Raw genomic sequence first — 22,627 nt, 5'->3', positions numbered from 1 at the left:
CGGCTAGATCGTCTCGACGGACTAAACCCCCCTGAGGGTGTCATTCTGCAGACTTCCGCTCCTCCTGCCCCAGCTTCCGAGGGCACTGTCGTCCCGGAGGTTTCCAGACCTGCTACCCCCCCCCCTCGCTACTGCGGCCGTTGCTTCTAGCTCTGCCTCTCGGCCGCCTCCAGCTGCTAAGGGCATATTCTGGGGGGGAGTTCGCGTCATCATTCCTACTATGATGTCATCGATCACTGATGATGTCATGATTCATAAGCTTCTTTCATGCCTTTCGCTGGTGATGTCATAACACAGGTGATGTCATATTCACAGTCGTCATTCCTACTATGATGTCATCGATCACTGATGATGTCATGATTCATAAGCTTCTTTCATGCCTTTCGCTGGTGATGTCATAACACAGGTGATGTCATATTCACATCTATAAGGGCCTGTTCCGGCAGGCTCTCGCGAGTGATTCATAAATTCACATCAAGGATCATACCAATCTCTGCAACGTCTGCAACCTGCAACTTCTGCAACCAGCAACTTCTGCAATCTCTGCGACCGTTCCCAAAACCTCGAACAGTGCAGCTCCAGCTATCAAGCTATCAAGTTCCACAACTCCCCTACTCTTGGAGAGTGTCTTGCCCCTCAACTACCCGCGAATAGATCCACATGTCTGACACCGATCCTGACAGCTGCCCTCTTTTGGCCATGGGGTGTGCGTCTGGGTCGGGGCAGAGGGAGGGCAGGGCTGGAGACATGACGGGCTGCTGGAACACAGTGGTGACTGTCGTAGGGGAGCAGAGAGGGGGGGCACTCAGGGACAACACGTCTATGGTTGAGTTTTGGGCACCGCTGTGAGGCACCTGTCGACCTGGAAGACAAGAGCAGAGCCTCATGGCACGGTGTTCCCTCACCTAACGTAAAAAATAGCATTTTAAGACGATCCATGAAATATTATGAGCCTGTTTTCAAGATGCCAGAAAAGCCATAAGCATGGAGCTGTGACACTCACTGCACAACACACAGACACAACACAGGCCGTATGGGAGGTAACAATGGGGGCTACTCTTACTGTTGTATTGGTGAGGCACGCCAAACTCCACGAGCCACTCTGTGAGGGCCAGTTTAAGGGCGAGCTGAGGACTGTACAGCAGGTCTGTCTCCAGTTCCTCATCGCTGCCCTCGTTCTCCAACTTATGTATCCCAATCTGGATGGACACTGTGCTGTCCTCACCATCCGCTGGGAAGAGGACAGAGGAGGAGGAGAGAGAGAAAAAATGACAGCATTAATATACAGTCCTATTACTATACCAGATGATGTGTGGCACAACCTCATACTGTTTGAACAAACCACTATTTATTTATATATATATATATATATATATATATATATATATATATATATATACACACACACACACACACACACATATATATATATTATATTATATATATATATACACACACACATATTAATTATAATATGGGTTTGTAAACGTTCCCATCATACTTACTCATGACCACATCCTTGCGCACCCCGTTCATGTTGGACTTGTACCAGGTGGCCAGGGTGTGGATGGGAACAAAGTTGGACTCAAACTCGCAGTTGGGGTTGGTGAGGACTCCCTTCAACCTAGGGATGAGCTCGGTGGTGCGGCCCTTGTACGGACCCAGGAAGAGCCTCTTCTGGTCATAATCGTTGGCGTGGATGTTGTCCCAGATCACCGGGGATCTTCTCAGGATCTTAGTCACCTCCTCAATAGACTCCACTGTGATATCTTTGGACACCACCTTGGGCCCTGGAGAAAGGACACCACACACAGGGATTTATCATGTGAATCTTTGAGGCCATTTACACCTGGCGTTAACATGCGTTTTCTGTGATCAGATTGCAATCAGATTGTGTTTTATGACTTGAAATGCCAGGTGTAAACACCCCCAAAACGCATTGAAGAAGGATTCCAATCTGATCGGCCAAACCACCTCCGGAGGTGGTCAGGGATGCATTGTGTACACATTGAACTCAAGTGTAAATGCAATGTGTCCTCTCAATCTGGATACAGCATCTTTATGCAGATTGAGAGGACAACCATTTCTGCAATCAGATTGCAGAAAACGCATGTTAACGCCAGGTGTAAATGGCCTCTTTGACTCCAAGTCATGAACACTAATGTGCATATGGTTAGTAATAATAATGCTGTTGGCCAACTGCCAATAGATTGCGTCTAGGGCTGGGAAATCTGGGAATCCATCATTTAATTAATATATATATATATATATATATATATATATATATATATATATATATATAATTTCACAGTAGCAAGTAGTATCAAAACTTCTTCAGTCAAATACCTGCATTCAATCATTTTGTACACGGATCTAGAAAAAAAAACTCTTTATTTGGTTTTGCTCACAGCCAATCACCACAAGTCTTCTTAGATGTAATGCAACGTGTGATTGGCCCACTCCCACAGCAGCTACAACTCATAAGGTCTGTGGTGGTGAAGTCGAGTGTGTCACATGTGACAGAGAGTTGGTAGTTTGGCGCCGAAAAAGGTATCGAATCGAGTTCTCTATTGGTATCGGTATCAGTGTAAGGGGACCGGTCCGGTAGGTGCTGGTATCGTAATTTTTTAACGTAAACACACAGCTGCTCATGTTCTACACCGGATATTGCTCCCAGAATTATTTTACAGCGGAGGTGGATAAATAAAGTTGATTTGATTTGACTTGACAGAAATATTAAGACAGACTTATTGTGAGGTAGGAAAGTTAGCCACCAAATGTATGGTTTATCATACATTTTCCACTGGCCCTGGAGGTCAGCAACCTCGGCCGCCTCTATATTCCTCCACTGGACCAATGCATTAGCCAGGTCAGCCTCCTTCTTCTGGCTCCTAGTGAGGGGGGAAACCACCATCAACAAATAGGATTCACTACAGCAGGAGACTTGACCCGCCCCCCCAATATAAGCTGTTCTCTCTTGCATCGCACCAAACTCCATTCAAAAATCTGGCAGTTTAAAGCTGCACTTGCTCAGCAACAAGGTAACATACATGGTGATGAACATCACTTCAGACCTTTATTATGATCTGTTAGGAACCACTCCTCAATTCAGCACACATGGAATCCACTAATTAGCACTTATTTCATTGTCATTTAAACTTTAAATCTTTTCCCACCCAAATACTAAGTGATGAGCAGGCAGCATAGTGGCTCACTTTCATGCCAACAATTTAGATTGTAGTACTAGGTATGTAGGTACAGTATGTATGTATTTATGTATGTATGTATGTATGTATGTATGTATGTATGTATGCATGTATGTACAGTATGTATGTATGTATGTATGTATGTATGTATGTATGTATGTATGCATGTATGTATGCATGTATGTTTATTGTTTCGATTAAACAAGGCGTTGTTAAATTGCCAGAATGTGTTGTATGAAATTTGGCATGTATGCTTCTTCTCTCAAGATAACAGTTTTTCTACTTTACATCCATGTATTGGTGCTTAACAATGATTTGGAATTGCCAATTGCAGAGTGATGAAATAGTTTCTTAACCTGACTCCGCCAGATGGGGGCGGTATTGTTCACAAATTCACCATGATGTACGTTGTGAAACAAATGTGAACCAACCTACATCCATCTGGCAGCGTCAGGTTAAAGACTACTAGGCCAACATGCCATGAAACAAAACCTCGCTCTGAGCTAGACAGGAATGCCTCCTTAATGTATTCGCCATGAGTGAACGGTTTGCCATGTTTTGCAATGCAATGAGCAGTGGTGTTTTTTTTTAGCAGTGACAAAGGTTTTGAGGGTGTTTGTTTCCCGTACCTGGACACGGAGCGTTTTACAGATTCAGCCTTGTCTGTCTCATCCTTGAAGACGTTCTCGTGTTTCGTGTCAAAATGGCGTTTAACACTTGTCGTTCGGCACACAACACTTTCCAGACATAAGGTGCACACAGCACGGTCATTCATATGCAATAACCCCCAGTCCTCTGTCGGCTGGAAAGGCCTGGATCTTTTAAAGGGCTGCCCTGTTTGTCTTTAGCGCGTAGCACTTATCTGAGTTCTGCTGCTGGTCAGCTGCGTATCTGGAATGTATGGAATGCAGGAGGCAACCAATCAGAGGCAGCTAAGTACACTGTGGCGCTACCGTAAAGACCCTAAATAACAGGCCGCGCAACTGCAAATGGTTGTGAAATAGGTAATTTGGCAAGGCGCGTCAACATTTCTACAAAAACACTCAAATGCTGCTGTGCACTGGCGTGCCGACCCATGAGAGCAACTTATGATTGATTGTGATTCTTCAATGATCAGGTGTCAGAGAAAAGCGGAGTATGATGGGGAGACAGACAGATTGGCCTAGTGGTTAGTGTGTGTGTCTAACCGTAAGACAGACCATCCATCAAGGTGAGCCTGGAGGGAGGGAGGTGAGGGGGTCTGGTGGTGCCTTCACGTGCCGCTCGGATATATAATGAACACTCCATTAAGTGAATGAACAAACAACTATCACTAATTATTTAAATAGAATGCCAAACAATAACATATTACACATACATAGGCCTACATAGCCTACTACGTAATTACATTAGATACATACATACATACACACACAGACACACATACAAGTGCGCACGCAGGAGCCCATCAATTTCGGCCAATTCTGAAGCCCGCCGGCTGCGGTTGAAGGGAAAGAAGAAAATGTTCATGACCTCGGTGAACCTGGAGGCCCTGGCCTGCTGGAGGAAAGACTCCAGCTGCAGGGTCTCGATCTGACAATGGAACCCTTTTCTGACACGGTATTGGCTTCAAATTAGAGTACGCTGTCACTTCACAGATCAGTGCTGCTGTTGGATTCATACATTTTCCAGGGATTTTTCCATTTGAAAAAAAAAAATCAAAATGATTTACAAAATTTTTCCATTAATTATCAGAGGGTTTCATGGTCCCAAAAGTCATAAAACTTCTACCAATGAAGGATCCTTCAGCTGCAGTGAAAACATGAATGATGAGGTTACTTTGTAGGTGTAATGGATATCAAATGTATTTACACCTACCACATATTTACACTGTAAATGCATATGATGTAAATTACTTGGAACATTGCTATTACTATTTAGTATTTGGCCAAGTTCATACACGGCCCAAGAAACATCATACCGGAATGAAATGTTGGGAGCGGGGGAGTCTGGTGCAACGCACAGGTCCTGGACCTGGTGAGACGTAGGAGGAGCCCGGACAGGAGTCAACCCACAGAGCCCAGTCCCTCCAAGTGCCAGAGCCTCCCGGTCCCGGCACGGCAGAGTAGTTCTGTCTTTCCCTAGAGGGCTGACCGTGGGTAGCTACTGGGACGTAAGTCGGGGCTTGATCACCCCCGGCTGGGTCACCTGGGTGAGGGTGTCTGATGTCGCAGTACCCGAAACATCCTATGACCCCAGGGTACATCACTGATGATACGTCCCAGTTGCATCCATGTGATGTTTTTTCTATATATATATATTAAAAGGTTCCTTCCATTGGAAATCTCAACTTTAGGAAACATCTAAGACGATCATTTAATAATACTGACCGATCCATTTAGATTGTGATTTACACATAGCCTTTATAATACTGACCGATCCATTTAGATTGTGATTTACACATAGCCTTTATAATACTGACCGATACATTTAGATTGTGATTTACACATAGCCTTTATAATACTGACCGATCCATTTAGATTGTGATTTACACATAGCCTTTTGCAGTACGGTCGATATGGAATCCCTCAGTCTGTGGTTCAGATGTTCTCCGCTCAGCTGAACTGGTCTGCACGGGAGACTGCCTCTGCCATGGACCTGCTCAGACTGTCTCTGCCATGGACCTGCTCAGACTGCCTCTGCCATGGACCTGCTCAGACTCCAGCAGCTCCGCAAGCAGCAGCGCTTGGCAGTGAGTAGCCACTCATGGAAGGAACTCTTCAATCTGTCTTTAAAGGGACAGCTCACCCTAAAATCCAAAATACATATTTTCCCCCTCACCTGTAGTGCTATTTATCCATCTAGATTGTTTTGTGTTAGTTGTCTAGGTTTTGGAGATATCAGCCGTAGAGATGTCTGCCTTCTCTCCAACACAATGGAACTGGATGGCACTCGGCTTGTGGTGCTCAAAGTGCAAAAAGAATACATTTGAAAAACTCAACAGCCATGTCTCTTTCCAGAAATCATGACCCAGTTACTCAAGATAATCCACAGACTTGTTGTGAGCAGTTTTATGTGGGAACAATTTTGGACTAAACTACACCTGATAGCTAGCTGCTGCTCTGCTGCTGCTAGTTTCATGTGGGAACTAGTTAGCAGCTAATGGGTGTAGTTCGGTCGAGAGAAAATAGATGACAAATAAAAACAACATAGAGAAGAGAGACTATAGGCCAAACTGGCTTTGTTTTCTTATTTCCTTCTTGTTTCTGTTGCATTGTGTGCTTTGTACAGATTGTCATTTGGTTTTCTGAGGTAGAATAAGTCCTTCTAGGCTTTCCTGTCTCTACCTGCATATTATTTTCTTGTTTGTATTTTGTTTTTAATCCATTTCCGTTTTTATTGTGTGCAAATAAATAAAACAAAATAAAACTGTTACTGGCTTTTCTAGAATAATGGTTACTGCAATTGACAGCAAGCTTTCATGTCACAAAAATCAATACTGCCAGACAAAGTATTACAACCCTAGAACGGGTTGTCCATCCAATGTGGCTCAGAATAAAGGAGAGCAGTGGGGAGATGGTTTGATTGCCGTTTTAAAATGAAGGTGCACATTCAAACCCACATGCTCCAGCAACTGTTGGTGCCTGCTGCACAGGAAGTGTGTTTTTTAGTTTTAAAGGGGAGCTAAGCCCCCAGAATTCAATACAACAACTGGAAGAAGCAGTGTGAAATACAATTCAAATAATAAAGGGAACTGATACAAATATATTTAATTCATATTTACAGATTTATTACGTTATAAAGAGACATATTACAAAGATACCATAAGACACCATAAAAAATGGTGGAACTTTTTTTTTTTTTTTTCATACTCCAATCTGCAAAGCATGAAGATAGGGGGAGATGATACCATTTGCAGAGAATAGCGAGAAATAATGGTGGAACATGACAAATAAAATAAAATAAAATAAATAAAATGTGTCAGAAGCACACACAAAAAAAACAATTCCACGAATACAATAAGATTATTAATAACAGTTGCTTGATGACAACAAGTATAGAGAGAACATATTAACAGTTACAGTAGCCTATGCACCGTTGCCAGAGCCATTGGTTGTTGCAATGCATACAACAGCTGTCCTCATTGGTTGTTGCAATGCATACAACAGCTGTCCTCATTGGTTGTACGTAGCCTCCTCCTTGCTTATCTATCACCCTTTATTTTCCCAGCCAGCTACGAAACTTGCGTTACCCCTCGATAACAACAAAGACGATGGGATTTCAACCCCTGCTGGCTGCATGTAGTCATTACAAAGATCACATCGCTCTAATTGTTGAATTGAAATATACCAGACAAGCATTCATTTCGCACTTGATGATATAAATGAAAAGGGGGGTGTGTGATTATAGACGGACGTATCGTCGTCTGGCAGTGACCTGCCTCCTTGAGGCAGCTGGCTCGGGGTGTTTCAGGGGGGGAGGCAGTGTGTTTCGGGGGCAGGCAGTGTGGTTTACTGGTAGCTTCTTCTTGCGTGGTCTCTTGGCCCGGGCTGGAGTGTTTTCATCCCCAGGGCTGAGAGGACGCTTGGCTGAGGGACGGGACACAGGGCTTGGCGTTGGCGTGGACGGGGAGAAGCACAGGCCCCGGGGAGGACAGCAGATCACCGGCTGTTGAAGAGGGGGAAATACAATTCAGATTAGATTAGATTTCACTTTATTTTCGGACAAAGTCCGAAATTTGTCCCAAGACACTTTCCCATAAATACAACTAGAACGACCGCACCACGGATTTATGCCTCTGCCATTAGTTCATTCTTGAGTCCAAATCGCCATTTGAGGCAAATTGGAAGAAATTCCATCAAGGCGCTCCTGAGATGTTGCGTTAACAAACTTGGAAATGGCGTTCGTGAGGTCAGTGACCTTGAACTTTGACCACCAAAATGTAATCAGTTCATCCTTGAGGCCAAGTTAATTGTTGAGGCAAATTTTATGAAATTCCGTCAAGGCATTCCTGAGATATGGCGTTAACAAGCTTGAAAATGGCGTTCGAGAGGTCACAGTGACCTTGACCTTTGACCACCAAAATCTAATCAGATCATCCTTGAGTCTAAGTCGATGTTTGAGGCAAATTTGATAAAAAATCCTATTTCCCCCGGTGGCAAATGTTCACCATAGAGGCCTCGTTACTTACAGAATCTTGTCCTGTGTTGTTAGACACCAGTGGGGAGCTGAGCAAGCTGGCCATTCCCGGAGTCATCCCAGAGTGCTTCTGTGGGTGAAGATGGGACGTTGTCAGACAAACATTAAGCAAGGGTATTTTGTGAGCAAAATAATACAATATGACCATATATATACAATATATATTATATATATATATTAGGGGTGCACCGATCGATCGGCACGCAATCTGTATCGGCCGATTTTGACCTCAAATATGTGATCTGCTGCTGCAGATATTTCTTTATTGTCGCCGATCGCATAGCTGATCATGCTGCACGTGAGAAACATGAGGCAGCCCATTTTCATGTCTTCAATGTCCATCGTTTAACTTTCATATTGTGCTCTAACGTTTATATCATTGTGTTGCAAAGCACACGCTTTGCTTTCGTCAGCCGTACTTTCCGTACTATAAGGCGCACCTGAATATAAGCCGCAGCAGCTAAATTGAATGATTGTTACATATATAAGCCGCACTGGACTATAAGCCGCAGGTGTTTTAATGTTTAAAACTGGTCAGGAGGCGTAGCGCCTGCCTGTAACAGAGATCTCCGTGTCTTATCAGCGGAGACCGTTTTGAGTCCGATGAACAAATCAATCAAAAACACTTCACTACGTCCAACATAGGCTACAAGATTCGTTTCATTCCATTGAATTTGGCAGCGCGGACGAAACATGGGTGGAACGAAACATGCAAATTACATGTTTTGCATCCTCATCGTCGTAACACAGCCAGTTCTCCATCTTTTGAAGCATGATGTTAGATTACAACGAGCTAGTTGTGTGGCTTAGCCTTCCAAAATGTTGCCGTTAAGTTTTTAGAATGTAATACATAGAATTGGGAACGTTACATTCAATTTCATTCAGACTGTGTTTCTGGCTCAATCGACATTTTCCCCCCGGAGCGAGGGAGGGTGAGAGGAGGGAGGGTGTTTTACAGTAGTGGCTGATAGAGCGTAGTGGCACAGTGCTCCAATCAGGTCGCGAGGCACATTTTTTGCAACATCATCCAATCAGGGTCTCGCTCTCGTAATGTCTGTCTTGCTCTCGTTCTGTCTCTCGTACCAAAATCCATAGATTTAGGAGGTCCCCTAGTGGCCGTTAGCTGTAAAAATCCATAGATAAGCCGCACCGTTATATAAGTCGCATTTTATATGTAAAATGGAAACTGTTCTATAATAGACTGCTATAGCTGCTTACAAAATAAATAAATAAAAACGTGATCGGTGCACCCCTAATATATATATACTATAGACTATAAATATACAACTAGGGTCACTAAGCACCTCAATGTCGTCATCCGGCACGTCCAGGAAGCAGTTGTCCTCATCGTGGTCCAGAGGGCTGGTGAGGCAGAAGCCTCTCAGATACATGGGAAGAGGGGAGAGCTGGACAGGAAGAAACAGAAGAGGGTTAGACTCCCGGGAAAATATATTTGAGAGAGATCTGCTGGCTATTGTAAGTCTGACTGTTTCCAGGTCCATGTGTGGCTTGATCATTTGCAAGAAAATGTCTTATACATTCACATTTTACATTTTACTTTCATAGTTCTTTTCTGGATTTTCGCCCATTTTCTCCATAATTGTACTTGGCCAATTCTCCCCCTGCTGTCCCACATATTAATGCAATGATCCACCTCCTCTGCCGATCTGGGGAGAGGCATAGACTAGCACATGCTTCCTCCGATACATGTGCAGTTGCCAGCCGCTTCCGTTCACCTGACAGAGAGGAGCTTCACCGGCAGGACATAGCGTGCGGGAGGATCACGCTATTCCCCCTAGCTCCGCTCCTCCCCCGAACAGGTGGCCCGACTGACCAGAGGAGGCGCTGTTGCAGGGACCAGGACTTTATACCCCACCGGCTTCCCACCTGCAGACACGGCCAATTGTGTCTGTAGGAACGTCTGACCAAGCAGGAAGCACCACTGCCGGGAACTGAAGCCACATCTCTTGCATCTACACTAACCCAGATATGGTCTTGTACATGTATTGTGCTTGGTGATCAAATGTGATTCTTATTCGTGTGTGTGAAGGCAGGAGTTGACGTACCGTGAGAGCCGCTGCTGTGAAAGCAGTGTCTCCACTGTTGAAGGAGGGCATACGGCGCCGCGACACCGTCTTGGTTGGTTTCTTGAAAGCAAAGCTCTCCTGTAAACTGGTGTGTTTCAGGGGGGACGGAAGTGCGTTTCGGGTGAAAGCAGTGCTGTTTAGTGGTCGCTTCTGGAGGCGTCTGTACTGCTCCGTCTTGCTGCGCTCGCCGGCCCAGGTGCGACTCTTGAGACGAAACGTCCTCAGGTCCTCTTTGAAATCTTCGTGATGCATGGGACGATATGACTCAGGTTCACATCGAGACTGCAGGCGAGAAGGAGACAGATATTCAGACGACCAAACAACAAGATGTGTTCAAACTACAATAAGGTCAAAACAAATGTGAATTTTTGGGGCGCAAGATTCCTATGAAAATACCCCCCACCCCCAAAATAAATAAATAAATAAAATGAAATTCTAATGCACGTGCTCCATAAATCATGTTATCTGCCCAGCCATCTGGGCAGATAACACTTATGACATCACTCACCCAGCTGCTGTACAGCACTGCTGTTCTGAATGAATGAGCCCAGCTTGAGACCAGATCATAACAGCAGTGCTGTACAGCAGCCAGGCTGGCAGTGATGTCATAAGTGTTATATGCCCAGATGGCTTCATGTGTCAGCTGCTTTTTACAAAAACCAGTCTAGATGCAGCCATGTGTGAAAAAAGAGAGAGAATCCTATTGCTACATACCAGTCCCGCACATTAATGCAACGTGGTCTCCAACCTGCACAATGCTCTTTAAAGTATGCAACTGAAGTCCTTTGACAAAATGAGAAACAGATTTGGAAACACAAACCTGAAAATGAGGGAAGAATTCTTTGTATCCTCCCTTGAGGATGTAGAGTTCGGGGTAGTGGAGATTGGGGTAATCGTTCATGTTGCGGTCGCTCTCTCTGACAAAGCGGCACATGCGCGGGCCGCGCTCCGAGGAGAACTCGCAGTGGAAGACGATGAGGACGCGTCTGTCCGGGGAGGACGCCGTGATGGGTACTCTGAGGAGGTAGTCTTCCACCTGCTGCTCCTGGTGTAGGTTCACAGCTCCCTGAGACAACAACAACAACAGCTACTTTACTCACAATGTACAGGAAGTTATCTGATGACATTGGTGCACAGGCGTCAAAACAGAGTCAACACTCAGTAACAAATAACAGGGGGAACAGGACCTCAGACCCAGTAGACTAGAATAATATAGAGATGGTCATACATTTCAATGTACAGCCACTACATGAAGTGGTTAAATACAATGCCAATCTGGGCACAGTCTGACGCCTCATAAGACAGACGGCTGATCATATTTGGGGAGTTCTGGTGTAGGGCGGTCGCCCCCGGCAACACTTCCACTTCCATGGGCCGGGTATGGGTATTGGCAAGGACCTCACGATACGATGCGTATCAAGATACATGGGTCGCGATACGATTGTATCACGATACATTGCGATACAATACATATTGCGATATATTGCAACACTCTACACAATTTACTCAACAACAAAACAAGAAAACAAAAAAAGAGCTAAAAATACAACACACTGTGTACCACCCAGGTAGTGTAATAATATATACATCACTTTATATTGATAACTTAGTGGACAAATTGAGTGCAAACTATTGAGTGTTGAGTGTGTTACTGTCACTGAACACACTGTTCAGATATCGATATGGGAAATATCGATACAGTATCGCATAAAAAATGTCTAAATGCCTTTTCAGAAGCCTTTCCATCCTACCAAGACATTCCTGCACGAGACGAGACAGTCAAAACAAAGTGGATTTTCACACCAGTCCTTTACTATAGTCTTATAGTATAGAGGCGGACATGTTGGCAGACGCTCACCTTGATGTGTCCGCCCTCAAACTCGTAGGGGTAGCGACAGTCGATGACGATCACGCGTTCCACGAGCTGACTGAACTGTCCACTCAGAGCTGCCACCATCTGAGGACCACAGAGGGGAAACTTTAATGTCACGTTTGAAATACTGCAATTCATTCAATACAGAATAAAAGACCGATCAAACAAAACAGAAATAGACAAATACTCTACTCACCGTCTCTGGGGTAATGTACTTGAGGTCCACATGTTTACCGCCCACTGTGGGAAGTACAAAAGGCTGGAAGAAGAGGGGAATAGGGTTAGGAAAGTAATTATTTGATGCAATTTAGTTATTAGGGCAGGAAACACAGCTGAAACAATAGAAGGATCTTATAAGCACACATGCGGCCCGCGATGGAATTGCATTCTTTTTTTTGCTGAATAAGTGTCCAAATGTTCATGTCATTCTGGCCAATACTCCACTTCTGTTATAACATTTCAGTCTGGAATATGGAATATCTTTCAATAATCTTTAAGACTAAAAGGCTCAAAGTAATCTCATGTGTAAGAAATGACTGTTCTACAGTCATTTCTTGCGGCCCTGGGGCCTAGAGTCTAGAGCACACATGAGCAAAATGCAGCCCCAGGGCCGGACTCAAAGAAAAACAAAACACCCCCAAAAACTCAATAAAAGGCAGAATTATGTTAACACATTCACTGCCAGCCATTTTTTTTTTACTGTAGGTAGCTACTAGCTTCTGCCAGAGGGTTTTTTTGAGGATTCTGGCTCATCTTTCAAGACCTGAGGATTCTTTTCTGCTAAGATTTTGTGAACACAAAATATCTCAAAAGAACTAATAGAATGTGTGCTTTCTCTGTCTAAAAGAGTTAGTTTGTAGAGTTAGTAGTTATGTAGGCATTAGCACTTGAATACAGCATGGTTTCAGCGTCTGAAAATTTAAGCTGAGATAAATAGCTTTTTGTGAAATTCGATAGAACAGTCACTTTAACCATTCATTTTTGGCATCAGTAAGACGTCAGACATCTAAACAATAGTTTTGAACAGTAATTTCCTCCATAACAGCAGGAAACACCCCTCTACTTCAAACTCCTCCCTCCGTGTGTGTTCTTCTTGGCTGCAGCGGGCGTGTCACAAGCGAGTTGCTGCTGCTGCTGCACCTGTCTGTTGGCGGCCGCTGGGCAAGTCTGGATGGGCTCGCTCGTTTCTTTTGCGATTCTGGTCTTATTTATGCTGCGTGTTTCAAAGTGTGTTGCACCCATAATCTATTATGCAAATTTGCAATTCCCCACCGCCAGCAATCAGCGCGAAAGCGAAAGCGTTTTCGCCAATCCATTTTACTGTATGAGAATGGTTTCATCGCGCGTTCCCCTGCAGTTTTGGCTCGGCTTTTTCTAGAATGGAGAGCACTGTCGCCACTTAGTGGGTCGGTGGAATGGGTTGTACACGTTCGGTGGCTCCAATAATTTTATAGGAGACGTGGGGGGCGTTGATCCACGTCCCACCGTCAAATTTTTTTTTTTTTTTTTTTAAGCCGAGATATCTCGTCATTGGCAGTCAACCGTTGGATTTTGTAAGCCGAGATATCTCGTCAATGGCAGTGAACGTGTTAATAAATCTGATCTGCTACAGCCGTTGGATTTGTATCACTATTATATCAGGAGATTAACAAGAAATGACCAATCACAACGGGAGAGAGGGTTAAAAATAGGGAGACTCCCGTGAAAATCAGGAGTGTTGGCAGGTATAATCTCCAATGTGTGGCCCTTCGCTTACTTGATGTAAGCCCACCCCTGCCTTATAAGCCTTACCTTGGTGAAATCTCCTATCAGGTCTTCATCGCTGTCATCACCGTCCAGCACCGTGTCAATCTCCATCTGACAGGACTGAAGGTCTGACGTGGACTTCTGGAGCGGAGAGCAGCCCTGGATAAAGAAGAGAAATTACTTTTTAAAAGAGACTAGAAAGCTTGAATAATGCACTAACAAACTAGGTTTTGCAGTGGCTCTGGGGGGGTTGCAGGGTGATTGTCAAAAGAGAGAGAAAAAAATCTCTCCCATCATTATTAAAGCTCCCATACCAAATGGCTTAATGTATTATAAAGCTATATCAAGTATAAAAACTATTCCAGTGAGTGAGTGAAATCAGTGTGTGAATGCATGCCATGCGCACTGTCATTGGGTTGGGTTGTGGTGGGAGAGAGAGAGGGGGGGGGGGTCGCTAAACCCAGCCTAACAAAACAAAAGGTGACACAGTAACAAGGTGTTTTCAGCAGGGATACTGTGAATTGTCTGTGTGTGGACGTGTGTTACAGATCTACCTGCTTGCGTGACTGTCCTTCCTCTATGAAGCCGCTTTGCGTCTCAGTTTTCTCCAGCTCTCTCTCTGCATTCTCAGGCAGGACCATCTCAAAGTGGTTCTTGGGAAGAGGGCGTGACATCAGGCCCTGCTTCAGCATATTTACCATGCTTTTGGCGTATGCAGGGTCAGTCAGCTGCTCTTCACTGTTGATATTCAGTTTGTCTCTCAGTGGCGTGCGGCCGCGGATCAACCTCGGGGTCGTGGCCCCGCGTAGGGTCATCGCTCCTCTGGCCTGGGGGGTCATGTCCTCAGACCCCTGACCCTGCCCGGACGTTCTACAGAAGATGAAATGACACAAAATTAAAAAATAATTAAAAAATAATCCTGAATAAAGAATTCAGAGGAAGCCACCTCCGTCAAATCTCATGCCATGCAGTGATGTCACTGGTCCACACTTTAACACTCAATAACTGTCAAATTAAATGACAGACTTCAAAACCGTTTAGTTTTCTGATATACTACTGATGTTCTAATGATACAAAGCTGGTTGAAAATGGGCGGAGTGTTCCTTTAAGTGTCTTATTTTGGTATGAAATAGGTGACTGTCACCTAAAGGTGACTAGTTTGCATTCCTGTAAAATGTAATTTTGGTCCCTTAAATGGATAGTTTGGATTATTGTTTTTTGCTCCCGTGGACAACATTTAATTTAATTTAGACAGAGACAAACAGTTTCGACCCAATCTGGATCTTCGTCAGTGTCATGTGAAGCACATACATTTTAGGAAGTGTTTTTATAGGGACAGGTACATGGTGTATTCTAGGCCTGCACGATATGAGGAAAATCTGTGATGTGCGATAACATTGTTCAATATAGCGATGACGATACGACTGACGAAGGGTACGCCCACCGACAACGACGCGGAAATAAACAGCAAGCCGATATGCTGCAGATTTGACGCAGAATATTATGAAACATGGAGGAGGAAAGGGAGGAAACTGCGACTACAGAAAAAGAAAAGGAAATGCAGCTACAACAAGGACTGGGAAACTATTTATCCGTGGGTGAAGCCAGTGCAAGGCCATTCTCAGAGAGTTTTTTGCGACGTCAGTTTTCAGTTTCACATGGAGGTGAATACGATGTGAAATGACACAAACAATGCGAGACTCACAAGAAACGTGTTGCTCAAAAGGAGGCTTTCCTGTCTATGGATACGTTCCTACTGAAACCCAAACCAGATTCCAACACAGATAAGGTAACAGCAGCTGAAGTAACTACTGTTTACCACACTGTGCAACACTGCCAATCATACAGGTCAGAAGACTGTGGCAGTAAGCTAACGTCGGTCATTTTCCCAGACTCTGAGATTGCAAAAAATGTTCATGTGGTCGTACAAAAGCAGCGTCCATATTTACAGATGTACTTGCCCCTGCCTCTGTGGAGAGTTGCTTGAAAGAATTAAAAACGCCAGTGGTTCAACTCCCAGGTGACAAAAAAGCCCACACGCCATTGTTTTCAGTGGCTTCAGATGCTTCTAATCATGGTACTACAAAACTCTTCCCACTGTCTCTGAGATATTGGACACCAGAGTTGGGTTTGAAAAACAAGATCATTGACTTTTTACGAGGATAGCGATGAGTCATCTGCTACCATACACCGCCAGATTACAAGCAAGTTAGAAGAAAAGGGCCTGCAACTGGACATGATTTCAGCATACACTGCCGATAATGCAAGTGTAAACTATGGAAAAAACAACTGTGTTTTCCAGAAGCTAAAGGCAGACAACAGTGGCATCATTAAGGCAAACTGTACGGCCCACATAGTACAGAACTGTGCAAAACATGCTGGAGACAGGTTGAACATTGACATTGAGTCTGTCGTGAACAAAAGATTCAGTCACTTTTCATCATCTGCAAAACGTACAGAAGAATTGAAAGCAGTGTTCGCCTTTGTGGAAGAAGATGATCAGGTTGTACGGAGACACGTACCCACAAGATGGTTGAGCCTGTGGCCTGCTGTCAAGAGGCTACATGACAGCTGGGCAGCTATCAAGAGCTACTTCTTGTCACTGGGAGAGGATCAATGCCCAAAGGCACTGTGGCAGCGGTTTAAAAAGCATCAGGATGGTGATGGGCAACCCCTTGAGCTACAGGTCTACCTGGCCTTCCTCAATAATGTGCTGAAGATCTTCTGTGATGTTGTGCTGCAGTTGGAGAAAGAGGATGGGACCGTCTGTGAGCTATATGACATGACGTTCACTCTCAAGACAAAGCTCCAACAACGCCAGATGGATTCCTTCTTTGGAATGGAGACTAGTGCTATCCTCCAACAGTTTCCAGACCAAAAGGCAGCAACAATCAAAGATGATATTTCTAACTTCTACAAGGCTGCACTCAACTACGTTGAAAAGTGATATGACTTCACAGACAACAACTAGCAGAAGAATGTTGCAAGCTTGGCAGTGGAGAGCAGGTTCACATTCTCCCAGCTCAGTGAAGCGGTGGAGGGCCTACAGATAAGGGGGAAAGTGGACATGGATGAACTGTATGATGAGTACTGTGTCTAGAGATGCTGCGATCCGATCATGTGATCGGATATCGGCGCGATATCAGCCAAAAAACATGGATCGGAATCGGATCGGATTCCAGCGAAAATGACCGATCCAAGGCTCCGATATAAGCACTCCATTCCATGAATCCGCTCCAGGATTTCTATCCAGCATGCAGCAGCAGCAGCACAGAGGCCGCGTTGAGCCTAGGATGGCCAGGGCCAAAACGTCAGACACACCCGTCCTTAACCTATGTGCGATTCGAAATCACGCGTCCGCACCAGTTTGACAGTTTCAAATTATAACAAAACAACCACTATTGCAATTTGCAATACATGTCCCGCAAGGTTTCTGAGATTAGGGGAAAGTCTGAGCTGGCGTTACGCTAAACCAAACGTGGGGATGAGGCAGTGGATTTGTTTTGGCGTTAACGTTAGCTGTTGTGATGATGGCTAACGGGGCTAACGTTAGCTAGCTGGTTAGGCTAGTTGCAGGGCAGCGCTCCACAAGCTTGTTGTGACCAAAACCCCCGCATTTAAAGCATTTCATACTCCCAGAGCTGGCGTAAACCATAGAAAACCTCATGCATTAGCCTACTCAAAATGAAACGTCCAGTGTTTGTGTCTCCAAAATCAACTAACGCTAAACGTTACATGCAAGCTAACGTAGCTAGCTGCAGAGCACTCATGATCTATAAGGAAAACAAATGCGCACATAGCCTACATAATTGTCAACATCACATACATGTATTTTCTTTAATCTAGACTACAGGCATCATTTTTCAGTCAAAAGTGAAACGACACAGATATGATGGCGTATAGTGAGGCTTTCCATGCCTCACTATAGAACTGGCCCCATGCAAAATTCAGACCGCTTATATGTTGCCGTCATGCCAATAAGAGTCTAAATGTAATTTTTTATGTTTTATCTGCAGACTAAGCAGCTAGGCTTTCGGTTCTATAAAAGCCATTATTTTTTGTATTGACTATTGAGTGATACACTTTACTAAAAAAAATATTATATCACAATAGTGATGTCAGATTTGCTTAGGTCAGAGCTATGGAATATTAAATCATCCATCCCGCCCAGCCCTAATTTGATTGTTATGTTTTAGTTTTACATCAAATGAATTAGATGAACTAAATCGTTTACATACTATATTACCAAAGCACACACATACATACCTAACCCTAAAAATGTTTGTTGCCTGCTAGCTATCAGACAGCATATGAGACTTAAATATGTGCTGTATCGGTATCGGATCGAAATCGGTATCGAATCGGGTATCGAAATTTGATCGGAATCGGATCGGTTTTGAGCTAAAATATCGAAATCGGATCGGAATTGAAAAATCTCGATCGCAGCATCTCTAACTGTGTCACTCTGTCATGCCAGCAGGTAATTGTGGAGAACAGCTCCTGTTGTGAAGAAGTGGTCAACCTTGCTTAAAAGGCACAAAGACACCAAATCTGTCTGCTGTTGCATCCTTTCTCTTCAGCATTCCCATTACCAATGCTTCTGTAGAAAGTGTTTTCCCTTATGACTGCAGTGTGGAGCGACCAGAGGAACCACAGAGTGACTCTGTATAAGTAAGGGCCTGTGTCCACCTAGCGTCTTTTCATCAGCTCTGCTGACGCTAATGTTGAATCATATTGTGTAGTGTTACTTATACAGTCACACAGCATCATAGCACTCTGTCTGTTGTCTGTCTTGCTTTAGCTAATGTTGAATCATATTGTGTAGTGTTACTTATACAGTAGGGGTGGGGGAAAAAAACGATTAACTTAAAGGAACACTCCGCCCATTTTCAACCAGCTTTGTATCATTAGAACATCAGTAGTATATCGGAAAACTGTAAACTGTTTTGAAGTCTGTCATTTAATTTGACAGTTATTGAGTGTTAAAGTGTGGACCAGTGACATCACTGGTCCACACTAACTCAAATTAATAACTCATTAACTCAAATCAACTCTCAATAACTGTCAAACATTCTGTCATTCATCTAGTTTGACAGTTATTGAGAGTTGATTTGAGTTATTAATTTGAGTTAGTGTGGACCAGTGATGTCACTGGTCCACACTTTAACACTCAATAACTGTCAAATTAAATGAGACTTCAAAACAGTTTACTGATATAATCAATCAACTTTTATTATCAGACACAAGGTCCATAGAAAAACACATACATGAACAACACTTTAGAAAAAAAAACACACAAGAAAGAATTAAGATCTATAATAGAATGCACCTATACCAATAGGACCACATTCGTGAGTTGTATCTCACAGCACTAAACACAGGGTTGGTTAGCAGTACTATGATGGCATTCTGGGACACATTTAGTCTGCCGATAAATTTATACATTAGGTTTCTAAGGAGGGCCTGAAAAGTGTAGACTCCTGCCTTACAAAACAGGTCACTTGCACTACTCCACCTAGGTTTTTTTCATCAAAATCCGCATACAATCGTTATATGCAACCTGAAGCTTATGTTGGTGGCTCGCTTTTTTGAAGCTCACCCACAGGGGGGGCAGTATAAATGGGGGTTCAGTAGGCTCTGAAAAGGTTCATCTTTACATCATCAGAGCCTGAATGAAATTTCCTGACCAGCATGTTAGCCTGCCCATATAGCACACGCCGCTGTCTATACATGTCCTCATCATCAGACATTTGGTCAGTGATGAAGTGACCCAGATATTTTGTTTTATCACAAACAGACAGAACATTATCTGACAAATAAAGGCAGGAAAAGTGAGGTCCATGCATGGACAGTACAATATATGGACCAACTGAGCTATATGTTTTTGACACGGCAAAATGAAGCTCACTTCCCGATATTGTTTGATTTCGTTTGATTGGATGAATGGATTTTCCTGTTGCATTGTGGGAAATCTGTTCAAACCTGGAGCCGGGAAAACAGGAAAGGGCGTGAGCGTGGACGGGACTCGGGGGAGGGTTTCCTCCGCCACGGCATCCATCTTGTTCATGTTATTTTCCCTGCTAGCCGTTAGCTTGGCTAACAAATGTTGCTAACGTTAGTTGCTATTGCTAGCCTTGCTCCATTGCTGTCACAGTGAATACAATAGCCCGAAGAAAAACCAGAGTATTATTTCCTCCAGACCTCGCGCGGCGTCACCAGCCTGCCGCTTGCATCTTCCACAAAATCGAGGTAATCTTATTTTCTAACGTAACGCTAATTGCATAGCATGACATTAACGCTAGCTACATGTCCATTTGTCATTACAGGAGGACGTTAGACTAGAGTAGCATAAGTTAACGTTATACAACGTTAAACAGTATTGCATGCTGCACAGATTCGGACGTAGACAGAAAACAAACGCAGTTCTGTTTACCTAGGTTACCTCTTTGAGATGAGGCAGACTCAAAGCATACTCATATGATCTACCAGATATAGCGTTATATATCTAGCTAACGTTAGATGAGGGGGAACAAGCTGGGGGTTCAACTCCTCTGGATAGTTTATCCACCTCTGCATTTACAGTATTTACCAATCGCACGTAGTGTTGGGTAAGCAAACGTTAACGTTATACAGTGATTAACAGTGTCTAATTCGTTTCTTCCAGGGGTAGCTGCTGTCCAGTACCAGATGGGACACACAACAGAGGATCATGATTTGTGAAGATCAAAGCTATAATATTCTGTTCTCCTGAGATTAACGCTAAACTATACACGTTACTGCTGATCAGTTGTTTCAACATAGGAAATTGCAATAACATAGGAAATTGCAATAACACACAAGCCAAATGCTGACATGAGAGATTTGCTTTGAACAATTGTAGCTAGTATCTGCCAGTGACCGGAGAATATTGTTATATTTGCTTGTTTTAATGCTTTTGTCAATAAACATTGTCAACAAAGATAGCCTTGTTGTATATTATCATGTATAAGATTGTTGATGTCGAGTGAACACAAACCGAAGATTGGACCAGAGGACAGGACGACGGAGAAACTTAACCGACCAGCAGTCTGAGTGCTTCAATCAACGAATGCTTTATATTTATTGAAATGAAATATGGTGATATCTGGTGGTCTGAAATTACTCTCTCTAGCTAGGCTAACTGGCTCATATTATGTCATATTATTGTAACGTCTGAATCAGCGTTTCATAACAGCCTTACGTTTATAGCCTGGATGACGTTAGCTAATGCTACCCATCCTTCCATTGGTGTTAGACGTTATATTTTTAACTGAGCTTTGCGGAATTACCTCAACACAATTGTGTATCAGCTTTAAATGTCCAATATATACAGCGTTACACAAACGACCAGCAGCATTCAAATGTGCAAAAACGTTATATTTATTGAAATGTGGTGATCATGTCACAAGTCACATTACATAACAACTGGCTCATATTATGTCATATTATTGTAACGTCTGAATCAGCGTTTCATAACAGCCTTACGTTTATAGCCTGGATGACGTTAGCTAATGCTACCCATCCTTCCATTGGTGTTACACGTTATATTTTTAACTGAGCTTTGCGGAATTACCTCAACACAATTGTGTATCAGCTTTAAATGTCCAATATATACAGCGTTACACAAACGACCAGCAGCATTCAAATGTGCAAAAACGTTATATTTATTGAAATGTGGTGATCATGTCACAAGTCACATTACATAACGATATAGCGTTAGGTGTTCTTTTGATCAACAGATTTCGGGGGCTCTATACTGTTGCTACGTTGCTAGCTAGCTAGCCGCAGATCAGCTCTGAAGCCCCAACTTCAGAGCTGCCCGTCCACTAAAACCCGATTTTGATATAGCGTTTTAGGTGTTCTTTTGATCAACATACCTCATCACGGGGATCTATACTGTTACGTGTGTCTACTAACATCATTAAAATATCATAAGGGTAACGCTGTTTCTGTTATTTTACTTTTAATATCTGGCTACGTTGCTAGCTAGCTAGCTAGCCTGCCTTGGCAACTGGTTGGAATCATCTGGTTTCCTGTGGCTGGTGTAAATCAAAGAAAATCCCGCCCCCAAAGTTATAATTTTTATCGGCTCTTTTACTCGAAATGGGACCATAATTTAGAAAACGGAGCCCAGGAGAGCATGAAAAAGACTTGAAATTGTTTATTCAGACCATAAGCTCATTCGGAAAATGTTTATTTAAGACACAGAACGAGAGAGAAGTCGGCTCATTTTTACATTGGAGCCAATGTACGTGTCGTCACTTCCGGACCTGACGTGCGCCCCCCTGCGGACTTTTCGAATTAATGGAATTCCAGAACTGGCTTCATACATTCCCTAGTTCACTTGCCCACTGGGTCCATGTCTCCCATTGTTCTACAGATCATGACAACACTCTTTTTAGCATTGTATTTAACGTCAAATTTGACACCATAAGCAGAACATATATTCAATAACTGTTGGAACCCAGCACTGCTGGGGGGAAAGATTGCCAGATCGTCCACATACATAAGATGGTTAA

General features: G+C 43.5%; 1 protein-coding gene across 1 annotated transcript in view; it reads right to left on the bottom strand.

The window, feature by feature from the left end:
- Positions 1–14,929, bottom strand: part of LOC310770616 (protein O-GlcNAcase-like) — a gene marked incomplete at both ends in the record, with an annotated part of 38,473 nt that extends 23,544 nt beyond the window's left edge. Inside the window, 15 exons of the mRNA XM_083663364.1 lie at positions 672–862; positions 1,064–1,231; positions 1,506–1,790; positions 2,809–2,891; positions 3,836–3,943; positions 4,633–4,778; positions 7,701–7,853; positions 8,377–8,454; positions 9,689–9,790; positions 10,451–10,753; positions 11,292–11,537; positions 12,330–12,428; positions 12,541–12,603; positions 14,136–14,249; positions 14,645–14,929. Of these exons, the coding sequence (XP_083519490.1) occupies positions 672–862; positions 1,064–1,231; positions 1,506–1,790; positions 2,809–2,891; positions 3,836–3,943; positions 4,633–4,778; positions 7,701–7,853; positions 8,377–8,454; positions 9,689–9,790; positions 10,451–10,753; positions 11,292–11,537; positions 12,330–12,428; positions 12,541–12,603; positions 14,136–14,249; positions 14,645–14,929 (2,424 nt within the window). The remainder of the gene's footprint in view (positions 1–671; positions 863–1,063; positions 1,232–1,505; positions 1,791–2,808; positions 2,892–3,835; positions 3,944–4,632; positions 4,779–7,700; positions 7,854–8,376; positions 8,455–9,688; positions 9,791–10,450; positions 10,754–11,291; positions 11,538–12,329; positions 12,429–12,540; positions 12,604–14,135; positions 14,250–14,644) is intronic.
- Between the last annotated feature and the right edge of the window lie 7,698 nt (positions 14,930–22,627).

Source organism: Poromitra crassiceps (assembly GCF_964638095.1).
Source record: "Poromitra crassiceps genome assembly, contig: HAP1_SCAFFOLD_135, whole genome shotgun sequence".
NCBI classification, from domain to species: Eukaryota; Metazoa; Chordata; class Actinopteri; order Beryciformes; family Melamphaidae; genus Poromitra; species Poromitra crassiceps.
This window is presented reverse-complemented; position numbering and strand designations above follow the sequence as displayed.